General features: G+C 41.2%; 1 protein-coding gene across 1 annotated transcript; it reads right to left on the reverse strand.

The window, feature by feature from the left end:
• Positions 1–3,008: 3,008 nt before the first annotated feature.
• On the reverse strand, positions 3,009–18,198 carry LOC139409978 (calsenilin-like). The gene is made up of 9 exons (XM_071155393.1): positions 18,132–18,198; positions 10,053–10,233; positions 5,900–6,024; positions 5,514–5,583; positions 5,100–5,170; positions 4,828–4,935; positions 4,513–4,617; positions 4,084–4,146; positions 3,009–3,791 (listed from the first exon to the last, which is right to left on the reverse strand). The coding sequence occupies exons 1-9, from the start codon at positions 18,135–18,137 to the stop codon at positions 3,744–3,746; spliced, it is 777 nt and encodes a 258-aa protein (XP_071011494.1). The 5' UTR covers positions 18,138–18,198; the 3' UTR covers positions 3,009–3,743.
• Between the last annotated feature and the right edge of the window lie 685 nt (positions 18,199–18,883).

The raw sequence follows: 18,883 nt of genomic DNA on the forward strand, positions 1-18,883 counted from the left end.
TTCAGGGAAGATAGAAACCAATACACACAGGCAGTTAGAAAAGCCAAGGCTAGCTTGATCAAGCATAAATTTGCTTCCTGCAACAAAAACTCAAAAAAGTTCTGGAACACTGTAAAGTCCATGGAGAACAAGAACACGTCCTCCCAGCTGCCCACTGCACTGAGGATTTGGAAACTATGTCACCACCGATAAATCCACTATAATTGAAAATTTCAATAAGCATTTTTCTACCGCTGGCCATGCTTTCCACCTGGCTACCCCTACCCCGGTCAACTGCACTGTACCCCCCACAGCAACTCGCCCAAGCCTTCCCCATTTCTCGTTCTCCCAAATCCAGTCAGCTGATGCTCTGAAAGAGCTGCAAAATCTCTTTCTAAAATGATCTGCCGAAATTGTTGCAAGCCCTATTACTAGCCTGTTCAACCTCTCTTTCGTGTCGTCTGAGATTTCCAAAGATTGGAATGCAGCTGCGGTCATCCCCCTCTTCAAAGAGGGGGACACTCTAGACCCAAACTGCTACAGACCTATATCTATCCTACCCTGCCTTTCTAAAGTCTTCGAAAGCCAAGTCAACAAACAGATTACCGACCATTTCGAATCCCACTGCACCTTCTCCGTATTCTGTATACTTCTGGCCCTTCTTTGGATACTGTGTTAACAACCCTCCAGACGAGCTTCAATGCCATACAACTCTCCTTCCGTGGCCTCTAACTGCTCTTAAATACAAGTAAAACTAAATGCATGCTCTTCAACCGATCGCTGCCTGCACCTGCCCGACCGTCCAGCATCACTACTCTGGACGGTTCTGACTTAGAATATGTGGACAACTACAAATACCTAGGTGTCTGGTTAGACTGTAAACTCTCCTTCCAGACTCACATCAAACATCTCCAATCCAAAGTTAAATCTAGAATTGATTTCCTATTTCGCAACAAAGCATCCTTCACTCATGCTGCCAAACATACCCTCGTAAAACTGACCATCCTACCAATCCTCGACTTCAGCGATGTCATTTACAAAATAGCCTCCAATACCCTACTCAATAAATTGGATGCAGTCTATCACAGTGCCATCCGTTTTGTCACCAAAGCCCCATATACTACCCACCACTGCGACCTGTATGCTGTCGTTGGCTGGCCCTCGCTTCATACTCGTCGCCAAACCCACTGGCTACAGGTCATCTACAAGACCCTGCTAGGTAAAGTCCCCCCTTATCTCAGCTCGCTGGTCACCATAGCAGCATCCACCTGTAGCACACGCTACAGCAGGTATATCTCTCTGGTCATCCCCAAAACCAATTCTTCCTTTGGGCGCCTCTCCTTCCAGTTCTCTGCTGCCAATGACTGGAACGAACTACAAACATCTCTGAAACTGGAAACACTTCTCCCTCACTCTATTTATTTATTTATTTTGCTCCTTTGCACCCCATTATTTTTATTTATACTTTGCACATTCTTGCTATATTGTATTTACTTTGCCACCATGGCCTTTTTTTTGCCTTTACCTCCCTTATCTCACCTCATTTGCTCACATCGTATATAGACATGTTTTTCTACTGTATTATTGACTGTATGTTTGTTTTACTCCATGTGTAACTCTGTGTTGTTGTATGTGTCGAACTGCTTTGCTTTATCTTGGCCAGGTCGCAATTGTAAATGAGAACTTGTTCTCAACTAGACTACCTGGTTAAATAAAGGTGAAATAAATCAAATAAAAATACAAATAAAGAATGACAGATTTTTACCTTGTCAGCTCGGGGATTCAATCTTGCAGCCTTACAGTTAACTAGTCCAATTCACTAACCACCAGCCTCACATTGCACTCCATGAGGAGCCTGCCTGTTACGCGAATGCAGTAAGAAGCCATGGTAAGTTGCTAGCTAGCATTAAACTTATCTTATAAAAACGATCAATCAATCATAATCACTAGTTAACTACACATGGTTGATGATAGTACTAGTTTATCCAGCGTGTCCTGTGCTGCATATAATCTATGTGCTGCGCATTTGCGAAAAAGGACTGTCGTTGCTCCAACGTGTACCTAACCATAAACATCAATGCCTTTCTTAAAATCAATACACAAGTATATATTTTTAAACCTGCATATTTAGTTAATATTGCCTGCTAACATTAATTTATTTTAACTAGGGAAAATGTGTCACTTCTCTTGCAACAGAGTCAGGGTATATGCAGCAGTTTTGGCCGCCTGGCTCGTTGCGAACTGTGTGAAGACTATTTCTTCCTAACAAAGACATCCAACTTCGCCAAACAAGGGATGTTTTAACAAAAGCGCATCTGCGAAAAAAGCGCAATCGTTGCATGACTGTACCTAACCATAAACATCAATGCCTTTCTTAAAATCAATACTCAGAAGTATATATTTTTAAACCTTTATGTTTAGCTAAAATAAATCCAGGTTAGCAGGCAATATTATCCAGGTGAAATTGTGTCACTTCTCTTGCGTTCATTGCACGCAGAGTCAGGGTATATGCAACAGTTTGGGCCGCCTGGCTCGTTGCGAACTAATTTGCCAGAATTTTACGTAATTATGACATAACATTGAAGGTTGTGCAATGTAACAGGAATATTTAGACTTATGGATGCCACCCATTAGATAAAATACGGAACGGTTCCGTATTTCACTGAAAGAATAAACGTCTTGTTTTCGAGATGATAGTTTCCAGATTTGACCATATTAATGACCTAAGGCTCATATTTCTGTGTGTTATCATGTTAAAACTAAGTCTATGATTTGATAGAGCAGTCTGACACTTTCGTGCGTTTGCCAGCAGCTGTTTATGACTTCAAGCCTATCAACTCCCAAGATTAGGCTGGTGTAACCGATGTGAAATGGCTAGCTAGTTAGCAGGTTGCGCGCTAATAGCGTTTCAAACATCACTCACTCTGAGATTTGGAGTAGTTGTTCCCCTTGCTCTGCTTGGGTAACGCTGCTTTGAGGGTGGCTGTTGTCGATGTGTCCCTGGTTCGAGCCCAGGTAGGAGCGAGGAGAGGGACGGAAAATATACTGTTACACTGGCATACTAAAGTGCCTATTAGAACATCCAATAGTCAAAGGTATATGAAATACAAATTGTATAGAGAGAAATAGTCCTATAATTCCTAGAATAACTACAACCTAAAACTTCTTACCTGGGAATATTGAAGACTCGTGTTAAAAGGAACCACCAGCTTTCATATGTTCTCATGCTCTGAGCAAGGAACTTAAACGTTAGCTTTCTTACATGGCACATATTGCACTTTGTTTTTGCATTATTTAAACCAAATTAAACATGTTTCATTATTGATTTGAGGCTAAATTGATTTTATTGATGTATTATATTAAGTTAAAATAAGTGTTCATTCAGTATTGTTGTAATTGTCATTATTACAAATAAGTTTTAAAAAATCGTCAGATTAATCGGCATCGGCTTTTTTGGTCCTCCAATAATCGGCATTGGTATCGGCGTTGAAAAATCATAATCGGTCGACCTCTACTGTCAATAGAACCTTTGAAGGGATTATTTTCCCATATACAGTACATAGTGGAATCAAAGGTTTAAAAGGTCATCTCCCTATGCCCCCTGACAAATGTTTACTGTCCTCATCTCGATGTGTGTGAATATTTTTCTATCATCAAACGGTGAGGGGTTAAAGTGTAGAGGGGCTTGTAGGGTCTGGTATCGGAAGCAATAAAAGGTCATCAGGACTTATACTTCTATCCATGTTCTCCGTCTGTTCCTAGACCTAGATGACGTTCTCAAAGAGCTGCATGGAGGCCATGATATTTTCATCCTGGTGAGAGAAATAAGAAAGTTGAGGAATCAGTTGCTAAGGACACAATGTCAATTGAACACTACTTATGGCAGAACTGTTCTTAGCTCTTCATATGCTTTGTGTTCCTCTGACATGAACAGGTTCTGTAAGACAAACCTGTCAGTTAACCTGCTGTCTGCCATCTACAGGAATACCTGGAATGTTAGCCAGGCGAGTTAAAGCCATGTAATAGCATGTGGCTTGTCTGGGCATTCTAACATGATGTACAGTACATCTTTTCATCAGTAAAGATTGTGGAGGATGTGTTTACCTTCTGACAAGTCTCTATGAACTCATCAATGGTCACCACCCCATCTCTGTTCCGATCCATTTTCTGAAAAAGCTAGCCATTAAATATCTCAAACGATTACATTCAGAACTACAATTTTTGTATTTTATTTAACCTTTATTTAACTAGGCAAGTCAGTTAAGAACAAATTCTTATTTACAATGACGGCCTACCCCGGCCAAACCCTAACCCAGACGACGCTGGGCCGGTTGTGCGCTTCCACAGTAACAAAATGTGAAGCTTTTAGGTTGGGAAAACTCAAACAGACGAGAGTTCTTATTACACAATAGCCAAAAAATACATCTTTAGGACAGAAACAACACAAACATAAGGACAGAAGGTGTTAATCAAGGTAAAATGTTAGACATGGGGGTGATATGGAAGGGGGTCATACACTGGGGGTTTATGTACCTGAAAGAACTTGTCCACATGCTCAGATGGATCAACATCTCGTACACTGGGAGAGGTATACCTGCCCATCATGTCATAGATGGACGTCATTATGGCCAACATCTCCTGTACACAGGTTTACACACACACACACACACACACACACACACACACACACACACACACACACACACACACACACACACACACACACACACACACACACACACACACACACACACACATTCATGAGTCAGCGCCAGGTCTTGGAGTGTTATGTCTAGCAGAAGAGCATCTCTATGCAACAAACAGGAAATGCACGACCTTACACTGTACCTCCTTGGTGATGTAGCCATCCTTGTTGATATCATACAGATTGAAGGCCCACCGGAGTTTCTCTGTTTCTGAACCTCTGAGCAGTACAGATAGTCCAATCACAAAGTCCTGCAAAAAAACATAGAAAACCTTACTGACTGTCAAAGTATTTCATCTACTGAAGGCAATTTGTTTTTTAGATTGAGCAGGTTATCGGGATGGCTAACGTTGATTGTTCTGGAAGGTTTGATACAAGAGGACAATTGACATAACTTAAGAGGAGCTTTGCTTACCTCGAAACGGATAGAGCCATTTCTGTCCATGTCAAATGCGTTGAACAGGAAATGTGCATATGTGGTGGCATCTGAGAAGGGATAGCGATAATGTAGTTAACATTAGGCAGGTATACAGTGGGTGACAGCTGGTTATTTATTATCTTTCCACTTTTATCCTCTTTGACGGTCGCTCTGGGTGAAATGGGTCAGTCTTTATAGCATATATATAAATCAATAGGTGAGGTTCTGAGTTGTCAGAATCTTCAATTTCTTATCAAATGTTGATTACAAAACAGGATGATAATGCTCTCTATTAAATCACAGCCCATTGAAAGAGCTGACAACGTAGCAGCAGTTGAAAGGGAGTCTCCCACCTATCTGCAGTACTATTCCATTGTGCCTCCCTTACATCACTTGAGGGCAGACTCCTACCTCCCTGGGGGAAGAACTGTGAGTAGATGTTCTTGAAAGTCTCCTCATCCACCAGCCCGCTGGGACACTCCTGTTCAAAGGAGAATTTAAAATACATTTAATAAGTACTAAGTGCTTAACTTGTATGCGCTGTATGTATTTATATATGTAGTTAAATATCTATGAAAGTAGATATATCTAACGGTTTGTTATCGGCTAATATATGTGTAACAGCTCGTAGTGAGTGAGTGTAAATATCTGTGTAAATAAATGTGTGTAGCTATGCAAGTATATCAAACATATTGTAAGATGATATCTTTGCAGTCCTTCAAGTCCCTGACAGTGTGTGTTTAACCTCTACCCCACTCCCACTCGGTGCTCAACGCCCAGCCAAGTCCCAGTCGCACGTTTTTAAAGCCTCTGTAGAGTGACTGCAACTCCTTCTTGGTGAACTGGGTCTGGACCTGGAGCTGTTCCAAGCCTTCAGGCTGGTGACGAACAGTAGAAAGCTCCAATTCACAGTCGCTACTCTCTGTTTGAGAGAGGAGAGGGAGAGAGAGAGAGGAGGAGAACCCAGGGAAATGAAGGAGAGTCGGGAGAAGGGGAGAGGTGAAAGGTGAAAGGGAGGGAAGAATGTGGATCAGGTGAGAGGCAAGAATAGGACGGGAGCGGATGAGAAAGGTTGAAATCAGGAGAGGAAGACGGGACCATCAGAACAAATTGGGAGGGAGAGGCATTTGTGTGGTGGGTAACAGAGAAATTGGATCTGATGAAAATGGTGTACAATATTTTGGCAAAAAGAAGGTGGACGTGTGAACAATAAAGTGGGAGAGGATGATGAATGAATGACAAAAGGAAATGACGAATACAGGGAGTTACTACTGTGTGTGTGCTCACCATCTATGAAATACAAACAAACAGCGTGAGGAATGGGGAGAGGAACACAGGGGAGAAATTGAAGTGTAGGGAAGTGAGAAGGGGGGAACACATACAATCAGATTAAGCCAGACAGTCACAGTATTTTGGTTTCAGTTATTTCTTTCTCTATAAACCAGTAATAAGACATGAAACCTTTGTTGTCTTGAGGCAGTTTGTCTAGAGTTGCAGTGGAAGCTCATCTTCTCTCATAAAGTGACAACACTGAAATCCATTTATATCTTCAACTATCAACAACACAGTACAAGAAGCTTCTGTCTATCTGTGAGGAATATGATGGCCTTGAGAAAAGAACAGGGCACTGTAGAGTCTCTCCTTGTTACTTACCATCTAATGTCAAGGGCTCCCAAACACCAAACTGCTTGAACACTACAAAAAACAGGCCAATGACTACAGTAATTGCAATCAGTTCCATGCCTTCCAGCACCATGGCTGACTTGTTTGAATAAGAACCTTTATCAGCTTGCTATTGGCCAGCTCTGAACATATTGGATGCGTTTTCCACAACTTAACAAATGTTTGCTGCTGGATGTGTGTGTCTAAGAAAACATCAAAACAAACAATTGAACAAGATGTCTGAAAAATAGCTGCGAACCCTGAAATCTATTGGTCACACTTTACTCCCCCCATTTTCCCACCCACACACAGTGTTAAAGGAAGTGAACCCTCAGGTGACGATGCTCCTCGTGATGAAGACGGTAAAGATCCAGTGAAGGTAGAGATCCATTAACAGTCACTCTGTTCCAGGTGCCCTTCATTTAACCCCTTGATATCCAGCAAAAGCAAAAAGGTGAGTTTGATGATAATATCTTCTTGTCTTCAAAAAGTCCCTCTAAATCCAAGTCCAGTGCATGGTATTGAGTTGAAAACAAACATATACCACTTGATTCCTCATCTCCCAAATATCTCCATCCTCTGTGAAGTATCTTCCTTAGTACACACTCTGTACCAGTTAAGGGCTGAACCCCCTGTGTCTCCCTTTTTGGGTAAGTCTGTCCTACAGGTCCATCAAGAAAGGAATTATCCCTCTAGTGCATTCTCCAGTTGGAGCGAGTGAGGAAGATGAGAGAGGGGAGTAGGGCAGCGAGACCGGAGAGATTATGTGTTGTTTTTTTACTAATAGTTTCCAATTGACGGTCTGAGCGTTTCCTTGTTTTCCCAGGCATTTCAAGGATGATGTAAAGCTGTAAACCAGGCATTGATCCACATCCACTGATGGCTGGAATATGACCAGCAGCACTTAGAGTGAAGGAGTCTGCCCTGCCCTGTGTGGCGCTGCCTGTGTCTATCTCCCCATTCACACAGCCAACATAACACTGGATTCAAAAAGAAACCTCACATTGTGGTTCTAATTCAACAAACTGATATTTCAATTGAGTTTATTAAGGGACTTTAAACAAGAGGAATAGTGGAGGTAGACATAGTGCCCTAATTATTTTTTCCTATCCCAAAACAAAGTCTCTGTAAAGTTTGAGCAACATTCATTAACAATCCACCAATGCTTTCATGATATCAGTTGTGGTGTGCATGAGTGTGAGGCAGTAAAAAATACGAATAGAGGTAGAGTTCATAACTGGTGAGTGTGAGGCAGTAAAAAATACGAATAGAGGTAGAGTTCATAACTGGTGAGTGTGCACATCTTATTGGAGAGAGTTTAAGCAGGAGCTGAGAGAGGGAGCAGGGGAGGATAAATCAATGAGATGCAAAATACTGGTCTTAGGACTGGAATGGGAACAGGCCAGAAATGCATTTTTACCAGAGAGAGATTTAGATGGAGTTAGCCACTGGACTCAATCTTCTTTATGGTGCACATCAAGGTGCTGCACCTTGTGGACACTGTAGGGAAACCACTGAAGCACAACTGCACCACTGCACCGGGAACACAGTCCCACAAATGAGCCCCTGTTCATAATTTCCGCGTACTACTTTGCAAACACATAAATGTCAAACATTTTTGTATTTTAAAGATAACAGTATCCTCACTTTCAACTCCATTCCTACAAAGAGCAAGCACAGGTGACCAAACCACTACCATCAGAATGATCACAGAGCGTTTTTAATCCACTGATGTCTCTATAACCGTATGAACTGCCACAACAGTGTCAGGCAGAGCCTTGTGTTCATGCATACAGTACAAGGTTAGCTCATGTAATAAACCATTGAAAACGAAGACAGCAGCAAAATGTCCATGCTCCCTAAATGCTGATCTATCCCTTTCATTAAAGACGGACAAGGCTTAATGCTGGCATATCGGCATTTCTGCACTCTTCAGAGCAAACATTAATAACAACAGTAATGAGAACGTCATGAAGGCCCATAGCCCCAGAATATCAATCATACGACAGCAACTCACAAAAACACAACCATCTGCTTACAGTACAACCCTCCCTCCCTCCCTCCCTCCCCCTGAAAGGTTCTAAGACTGCCAGAGTGTGTGACTACCATCTGGTGTACATAGAGAGTACTTATATTGTGTCATGTAATTATTAATACTATCCAGCAGATGGCAATGCCTAGACATGGTTGTATTGGTGGTTCCTTACTGGAAAGGGCTTAGAGTTGACGCAGGGCGGCGGAGGAGTTAACATGGGGGGGCGGGATGGTGGTTGGGGGTCTCTTCGCTCTGGTGAGTGCACATGAACATGTTAGCCCCAGTCTGCATGCACAGAAGGGCAATGTCAATAATTTAGATAGATAGAGAAAACGAGGGCATACCGGGGGTACAAGCAGTAACAGACACTCTGCTACTCCCTCCATATTCAGCTCATACTTCCACCCGTATAAAATTACAAATATCAAACTAGTTCAGGTGCTGGACAGAAAAAACAAATAATGTACTCTTTCAACAACACCCTTATTTACTTAACAATATATTTTTGCATGTGTTGTACGTGTTCCTGAAAAAGGGTGTAGCAAATCATCCACAAAAGCTTTGAAACAAAAGCCATTGATCATTACCAATTTGACTAAATTAATGGCCATAGTTTCTTTCTGGAGGTGGCTTCCCTCCACTAAGAGATGACTTGTACATTACTGTCAACACTGGGACTTTTATTTCAAGAATCATTTTAAGCTTTCTAAATCCCTACTAAAATAACTGAAGGGAAAGGAAAGAAGAGAAAAATGAGAGAGTGGGAGAGTTTACAGGAGAGTTTACAGGAGAGTTTACAGGAGAGTTTACAGGAGAGTTTAAAGGAGAGTTTACAGGAGAGTTTACAGGAGAGTTTACAGGAGAGTTTACAGGAGAGTTTACAGGAGAGTTTACAGGAGAGTTTACAGGAGAGTTCACAGGGCAAGTCTCAGCAGTAAGCCTACGGCAATCAGTTTGCTGGGATTGTGGAGAACGAATAGAGATTTATTGATAGTATATTGAAGTGACACAAAAAGATGAGTGGCTAGCACAGTAGAAGTCCACTGAGAGACAGCAAGAGAGATGATAGAGTTAAAATATAGTCCTATAAAAGGGGGTAGACGCATTCAAATTAATCTTACCTGCATCCCCTCCCCCTCTCCTCTGTCTTCGTCTTCACTCCACCCCAGCTATCCCACACAGGGAAGAACACATACAACTCTGTAGCTGGGATGACAGAGCCTCATATAAGTTTGGCACTGTCCCTGACCTACCTGGCCCCTGAGTGTTTGTGGTGCTGTCAATGATCCATTTGACGAGGCAGCACTTCATCAGAGATTTACGAGTGATTCGGGGCTTCTGCCATTTCCCTCTGTCCTCCCTCTGTCCTCCTGGGCTGGGCTCCTTCCCGTTGGCATCAGGCAGCAGGCCACCGTCCACTCCCTTTCCATCAGCCTGGGGGACACAGAACTAACTTGGTTAACAGGTGACAGAGAGAGGGGTAAGGACAATACAGAGAAGACTGTTGGTAGAGAAGGGTTAGAGGATGCACAGAGGAGAATGTATAGGCTGGGCAGAGAGGGGGAGGAAGAGAAAGAACATGATATTACGGAAAATGTGTACAAAGAACCCTGAATAAAAAATCAAATACAAAAAAGCCATCCATAAGCCATCCCTATTCCACTTTTTGTCCATGCATTTTGCATCATACTGTATGATTGTGCGTTTTTGCAAAATGCATCATAGCGGCTGTATTTCGAAAGTTATACAGTGCCTTCAGAAGTTATTCACACCCCTGGACTTTTTCCACATTTGGTTGTGTTACAGCCTGAATTTAAAATGGCTTAGAGATGTTTTTGTCAATACCCATAATGTCAAAGTGGAACTACGTTTTTTTTAAATGAATTAAAAATTAAAAGTTGAAATGTCTTGAAAGATAAGTATTCAACCACTTTGTAGCCTTGCACGAGCCCTGGCATGTGATGTACAAATACACTCCCTGGACAGGACGCTAATCTATTGCAGGGCCTTCATTTTCTTTCAATATCAAACAATCTATCTCCTTAATGCTGAGTATCAAGCAGCAGAGACACATCAGGTCCCATTTTTACAGCCTTTGGTATGACTCGGCCGGGGATCGAACTCCCAACCTTCCAATGTCAGGGTGGACACTCGAAGACCGCTGAGATGGTACCCTTTTGTTATGACAAGCCTAAAAAAGTTCAGGAGAAGACAGTGAATGCTCCTGAGTGGCCAAGTTATAGTTTTGACATAAATTTACTTGAAAATATATGGCAAGACCTGAAAATGGTTGTCTAGCAATGATCAACAACCAATTTGACAGAGCTTGAAGAGTTTTTTAAAATAATAAATGGGCAAATGTTCCACAATCCAGGTGTTGAAACTCAAAGAGACTTAATAAGAAAAGACTCACAGCTGTAATCGCTGCCAAAGGTGCTGCTACAAAGTATTGACTCAGCGGTGTGAATACTAATGTAAATGAAACATTTCTGCATTTTATTTTCAATACAACAAAATGAAAAAAAAAATCCTTTAAAGTTGTCAATTTTTTCAACTTGCCACCTACGCATTACCTAGCGACACTGTCTGGTTAGAAGTTAGAATAAAGCGTGATAAAACAATGGAATGTGCATAGTTATAAATCCAAAGTGCTCCAATGGGATCACGTATCAAAGTTACAGTCAGTTCACCGAGGCTGAAGACATACAGGATGCTGTGACTGAAGATAAGAGGAGAATGGGCTGTAGGATGACATGGATGTAGAAAATAATAGATAAGGAGCGAGGAAGCTTTATCACCCCTGGATTGATGGGGAATGGAAGGCCCACTAGTATGTATGGGTGTGCATGGCAGAGTACTGTATGTGTGTGACTATGTAAAAGATATTCTCTGTTAATGTGTGTGTGTGTGTGTGTGTGTGTGTGTGTGTGTGTGTGTGTGTGTGTGTGTGTGTGTGTGTGTGTGTGTGTGTGTGTGTGTGTGTGTGTGTGTGTGTGTGTGTGTGTGTGTGTGTGTGTGTGTGTGTGTGTGTGTGTGTGTGTGTGCATGTATGCGTGTCTGTATGTATGCATGCGCAAGGCGGCACACATGCGTTCTTGTTTTGTTACATTATTTGAGAAGAGAATGGAGCGAAATATCGGGGGAGATTCCCAGCCCCCTCGTAATCTCCTCATCTCCTATTTGAATATGAAAGGAAGCCAAGGCGTACAGAGCACTGAGGAACTCACTCAATAATTCACACTCCTTAAAACAGCATGAATAAAAGATCAGAGTCAGCTGCCATGGTGGGGATGAGTACCAGCCATGTGTTAAACACTGAATACCGGCCATGTGTTAAACACTGAATACCGGCCATGTGTTAAACACTGAATACCGGCCATGTGTTAAACACTGATTACCGGCCGTGTGTTAAACACTGATTACCGGCCATGTGTTAAACAATGAGTACCAGCCATGTGTTAAACACTGATTACCGGCCATGTGTTAAACACTGAATACCGGCCATGTGTTAAACACTGATTACCGGCTATGTGTTAAACACTGAGTACCAGCCATGTGTTAAACACTGATTACCGGCCATGTGTTAAACACTGATTACCAGCCATGTGTTAAACACTGAGTACCAGCCATGTGTTAAACACTGAGTACCAGCCATGTGTTAAACACTGATTACCAGCCATGTGTTAAACACTGATTACCGGCCATGTGTTAAACACTGAGTACCAGCCATGTGTTAAACACCAGGACAAGAGAGACCATCCCCTACCAACCCAAAAACACACACACACATACATACATACATGTAGGCCCTGGCATCCGCAGTACTACATTATTAACGTTTAGCCTGACATGTGGGAGATGCAGCAGGGTTTAACTATCCTCTCTTAATAATCCAACTCATCATGCACACTGCGGGAGACTGCACCATCCGCTGATCACCACACGTCACCAACACATGCCCTCTTAATTGTCAGCCCCTCTTTCTCCCCGTGTGTGTGGAGTTTGTAGCCTCTCCCTTGGTCCTGACAGAGTAGGAGAACACAGTGTACACAGAGCTCATTGACATGCAACACAGATACAGCATCCTTCCCCTTCTTCTCTTGCCATGGATCACAGTGAGGTGGTACACTCACCACTCCAGTAGAACTGGCCCATAACAGGACTGCTAAATATAGATTGTCTGTATACAATCCCTAAAGATGAACTTTCCCTGCCCTGACCTGGATCACTACAGTACAGTTTAAGGTAACTTTTTGGCCTTTAGCTAAAGACAATGCACAAGGGACATTTTCTTGTGGGAGAAATATTCCAAAGAGAAATGTTTATATACTACATAATACATACTTGGACAAGCAAATACATTTTCGCTTTTTTACAGAAATACTTCAAATAGTCTCCATAGTCCCCATACACTCCTCCAAGATGTCTCTTCCTCTCTCAATCAATCCTGCTTCCTTTCTCCTATTGGCGAGCTAAAGCAGATTTTGCGACAAATATATTTTATTTGCCTGTATGAATTGTTCAATGAACAATCCAATAGAAGCAACAGTGTGGTTACTTTTGACCACTGAGTCTGAAATCGCAATGTATGAAATTCTTTCTGTTTAGATCTACAGGCCTGAGGGGTTCCTCAACTACTGTGACCTTTTGGGAAAGAGCTAATTTGTACATATTTCCTAAGCAATTGTAACTATTTATTCCAGTTTTGTATAGTTTGGTTAGAAAGGGGCCAGCAGTTGAGAAGTTTCAGGGTACAGTGCTACTGGCTGGTAAATCGCTGACCCTTTAGGGCAGGTCGTTGCAAAACATTTTTTCACAAGTGCCCCCTTTTTCACATTTTCACATTTTCACACGCCAAAGCCCCACCCCTTTTGTATTATTATTGTCTATTGAGATAGCCTATATTAAATACACCACCAGCTTGATCTTGTTTAATTTGAGGGTTTTTAAGCTCATTTCCTACAATTCTACTTAGTTTAAAAATATATTTTTTCTAAATATTTTAGATAGTAATATTTAATCATAATAATAATGATAATGGATAAGGAAACTGTCTGGACCCGATTTCCCCAAATGTTATTCCGCTACTACATATGTTTTTATTATGATAATTAATATGAACCCTCCTTTTTATTCTACATATTTTCTTTTACAGAAAGTGAACAGATCAAATGAGTCCCACATGTACATCACTTCCTAGCAAAGTCCAATTTCTTTGACTCCTCGACTGTAGATGATAGAAGCTCAGCTTCTGTCATAGAGACAAACCCCTCTGATGTTCCCATATGCATCAGAGTAGCATTTTCCTCTGGCATTTTACCACTTGGTTCTGGCCTAAAGTATCACGAACTCATGTGTTGTTTTAGATCGGTCTAAACAATCGCGAACGGAAAAAGTACAAATAAAAAAATCAAATCAAGCCAGGTCCCGCGTACCCAAGACCTTGGCGCGCTGTGCCTCCTATGGTGAGAACATCTGCTCTAGGCTTCCGTTGTACTCATAATGCCTGGCTGCATGGAACAGCTGGGATCAGCTGATTATTGTCACAGAGGGATGCACTGTAACTCAGAACACTGTTATTATATTGTATTTAATATCATCTCTGTGCACTGTGTCTCTCTCTCACAGTCAAAATACAGTACAGAGTGGGACAACTACAGTGGAAATTGTTATATAATTTACATAACGCTCCCTCGTTGCTTTTGTGGACGGTCCCAAGATACGGTCCCAAGATAGTGCCTTCAAAAAGTGTTCACACCCCTTAACTACCTCATCTCTGTACCCTACACTTACAATTATCTGCAATGTCCCTCAGACAAGCAGTGAATTTCAAACACAGATTCAACCACATACTGTAGACCAGGGAGGTTTTCCAACGCCTCGTAAAGAAGGGCACCTATTGGTAGATGGGTTAAAAAAGGACATTGAATATCCCTTTGAGCATGGTGAAGTTATTCATTTCACTTTGGATGGTGTATCAATTTGCCCAGTCACTACAAAGATACAGGCCTCCTTCCTAACTCAGTTGCCAGAGAGGAAGGAAACCGCTCAGGGATTTCACCACGAGGCCAATGGTGACTTTAAAACAGTTACATAGTTTAATGGCTGTGATATGAAAAAATTTAGGAAGAATCAACAACATTGTAGTTACACCACAATACTAACCTAATTGACAAAGTGAAAAGAATGAAGCCTGTCCAGAATACAAATATAAAAATAAAAACAGCATCCTGTTTGCAACCAAACACTAAAGTAATACGGCAAAACATGTGGCACAGCAATTTACTTTTTGTCCTGAATACAAAGTGTTATGCCTGGGGCACATCCAATGGAACACATTACTGAGTACCACTCTCCATATTTTCAAGCATAGTGGTGGCTGCATCATGTTATGGGTATGCTTGTAATCGTTAAGGACTGGGGAGTTTTTCAGGATAAAAAAGAATTGGAATGGAGCTAAGCACAGGCAAAATCCTAGAGGAAAACCAGGTTCAGTCTTTCCACCAGACACTGGGAGATTAATTCACATTTTAGCAGAACATTAACCTAAAACACAAGGCCAAATCTACACTGGAGTTGCTTTCCAAGAAGACAGTTCCTGAGTGGCCGTGTTAAAGTTTTGACTTGAATCTGCTTGAAAATCTACGGCAATACATGAAATTAGTTGTCTAGCAATGGTCAACAACCAATGATAGAGCTTGAAGAATTTTGAAAAGAATAAGCAAATGTTGCATAATCCAGGTGGGGAAATCTTTTAGAGACTTACCCAGAAAGACTCACAGCTGTAATCGCTGCCAAAGGGGATTCTAACATGTATCGACTCAGGGGATTGAATACTTATTTAATCAAGATCTATATATATATTTTTTTTAAATATTTTTTTTATTACAAATGTTAGAATTGTTTTTCCACTTTGACATTAGAGTATTTTGTGTATATTGTTGACAAAAAAAGTAAGAAAATTCATTCCATTTTAATCTCTCTTTGTAACACAACAAATATGGAAAAAGTCAAGGGGTGTGAAAACTGTCTGAAGGCAGTGTAAAAGTGTACGACATTTTTTTGGGGTGGACTGCAAGTCTTGAAGGCATGCTGTACATACAAAAGGGAGGCTGTACAGAGGCTTGCATTGCAGTTCTATACGTCATTGTGCAGAAGACATTGCTTAGAGCAATGGAGTGTGTCTTTATGTTCATTATGCAACTACTTTTCTTCAGCTCACATTTAGGTGTGTGAACCCTCCCCCTCACAAATACGCTATTATTAACTTGAGCATTGGATACTTTCCTGACCATCAACCAAATTAAAACGGACTAATGGACCCTGAATCCATCGCAGAGCTAGTTCCACAAGCTCTGTACAAAAGTAGACGCCTCTCACCATAGGCTCTATTTAAAGTGCCACAAAGTGCCAGTGGAAACAAACAACCTGAGAGAGTGAGAGAAAGAGAGAGACAGAGAGGAAACAAAAAAGAACACAGTGCTCCTAATCCCTGGGCTGATGATAATGTCCTCCCTCCTTGTTTCCCCTTCATCAATTTTTTCTCTGTTGTTACCTCCACTCCGGTCACAAATATCAAGGGCTCCTCTCTGTTTCCCAATGTGAATCTAGCAAGGAACACAGTTTAATTACAATTTGGGAGTTAGTGAAACTGCCAGTCAAAGTTGTTGAGTGGATTCTTAAGGTCTTATTCAACAACCACTTTCTGTGGAGCTTTCTGTCCTTTTCACTCCCTAAAGAATGGCTGATTTGTAACACAGTCAACATTTTGTCCAAGAGAGGAAGTGATATTGTTCAGTAAGTGCAGTAATGCATTAGTAGACACACCGCATAGGACAGCTGCTGACAGATGAGTGATGGAAAAGGACATCACATGAGGTCACTGTTACATAAGCCAAGGGGATAATGCCTTTAGTTGTGGTTCAACATCACACTGTTCTTGTGTGTAACGCTATGCATGTCTGTCCCCTCACACATCTGAAAGATGCATGTCTGACTTACGGAATCTTGTCTAAATTCAAATGTGTGCATTTGCTTTGAAGACAACAACCAAAATGTGTTAAATTATCAAAAATCACAGTTAAACATCCCAGTGTGTGTGTGTGTGTGTGTGTGTGTGTGTGTGTGTGTGTGTGTGTGTGTGTGTGTGTGTGTGTGTGTGTGTGTGTGTGTGTGTGTGTGTGTGTGTGTGTGTGTGTGTGTGTGTATTGTATAATGCAGGGGGGTTGTGTATTATACATTATTTACAGTGTATTAACTGGAGGGCACTTGCAACTACTTCTTGACCTGTTTTTCCCTCAAAGCAAGATGACATTTCAGCTCCATATTTTTCAGTTTGTTTTCCCAATTAGCCTTTAGCACATTAACAAGTAAACACATTGAGCTTCTACAGGGAGTTGTCATAACCAAAATAGTTTTCATGTCAAATCTCAACATATGGCTCCAAACAGCAAGGCAACTGCTGAAAACAGAATCAAACTCCAGCTGCAGCTGCAATGAGTGATGTCTACATACTGTATCTGACAGAATGCTGAGCACCTTCAAGAGAGAAAGAATCCCCCATATACCTTACAACTTCAGCAACAAGCTCAACTATTGTATTATTAAATAGCTTTTTGCAGCTACTAGACTTCTGTCTAGCACAATTGCTACAATGGTTTGAACAACAGTCAGTCACTTTATATATCAATATGCACACCATTAGTTGATTAAATACATTAAGTGATATCTGAATGCCTGCCTTTGGACAATGTCTTAACTTGATAAATGAAATAGTAATCGCCTGCTTGAATTTGATACTCATAATTAATTGAGTAGTACATGGTTACAACACAATTAAGCTACTGACACACAATACTACAGATGGTAAGAATCAATATAATTAAGTTGGCCCTAGCCATTTTCACAACATGGCATAGAATAAAGTCATTATCAGAGCAGGTACAATATCAGTGACACATTTTACATTTATATTTGGGTAATTTAGCGGACGTTCTTATCCAGAGTGCATACATTTTCATACACCAAGCAGCTTACATGACAACTTTTCCATGGCGTCAACAAGCAGTTTGGTTACTGTTGCATTTGATTGATTCAACAACACTCACGTGCTTCCACTTTATGAGACATGCAATATCTCAATTATGATTTTTTTTCTGCGGTAACTTATTGCACGAATGACGTGCGCATGGATTTGGCAGATATGCCTCGTACTGAACTCAAACTTGAGAGTGAATGTGCATGAGAGTGAATGTGCCTGAGCAGTTTGTTTAGGTTATTCCAACAATTAAAACAACACATCAAAATATACATGTAATATTTTTTTTATTTACCTGCATGATGTTGATGTTATGTTGATTTCTTGCTTTTTGCAGTAAACCGCTCTGAGGCGTTCGTCTAGTCGCGCGCACTTTCTGTTCTGAGAATCCTGATGTAAACCGTAACCTGTGAGGCATAAACTCGCTCATTTCAAAGCACCGCACGAGAGAGAGAGAGACAGGGAGAGCTCCACCAGTATGCCTTCTTCCACGTGCTGTCCGTGGTTCTGAACATGCTGTGGTGTTTTCCTGGTCGGTATTCTGACCGCTGGCAGAATGTCTTTCCCAATCTAGCACAAGACAGTCATGAACCTGGCCAACTATCGGATCCCCAATTAAACTGATCCCACAGGGAGCTACATTTGTATTGAGCCCATTGGGGATATCTTACTTTGATGTTTTTTCTGTAGACTTTTGCGCATTTTGCTGGTCATTGTGATAAGCAAGTAGGACAGTTACATGCAAATTGTAGACTGTTATGGCTAAACAACGGAATACAGAGCCTGTAGCAGATTAAACAATTATTTATTTGAACAAGATACATTTTAGCTTGAGATCCCTAAATCTGTGGATGAGTTAAACTATGTGCAATTGGGCACATGTTCAGTTTACTACACATCACCAGGATTTAAATGTCCAATGCAGCCATTTTATATCAATATCAAGTCATTTCTGGGTAACAATTAAGTAACTTACTGTGATTGTTTACAATTAAAATGGTCAAAAAGAAACAAAAATAGCTTCTTAGCAAAGAGCAATTTCTCAAG

The sequence above is a fragment of the Oncorhynchus clarkii genome, chromosome 5 (assembly GCF_045791955.1).
Source record: "Oncorhynchus clarkii lewisi isolate Uvic-CL-2024 chromosome 5, UVic_Ocla_1.0, whole genome shotgun sequence".
NCBI lineage: Eukaryota > Metazoa > Chordata > Actinopteri > Salmoniformes > Salmonidae > Oncorhynchus > Oncorhynchus clarkii.

Bases quoted from the DNA above. Each gene is read 5' to 3' on its own strand.
- LOC139409978 (XM_071155393.1), bottom strand. The intron at 6,025-10,052 runs GTAGGTCAGGGA...TCTCTCAAACAG, and splicing joins CACAAACACTCAGGGGCCAG to AGAGTAGCGACTGTGAATTG. The intron at 3,792-4,083 runs GTAAACACATCC...TTCTCTCACCAG, and splicing joins TCATAGAGACTTGTCAGAAG to GATGAAAATATCATGGCCTC.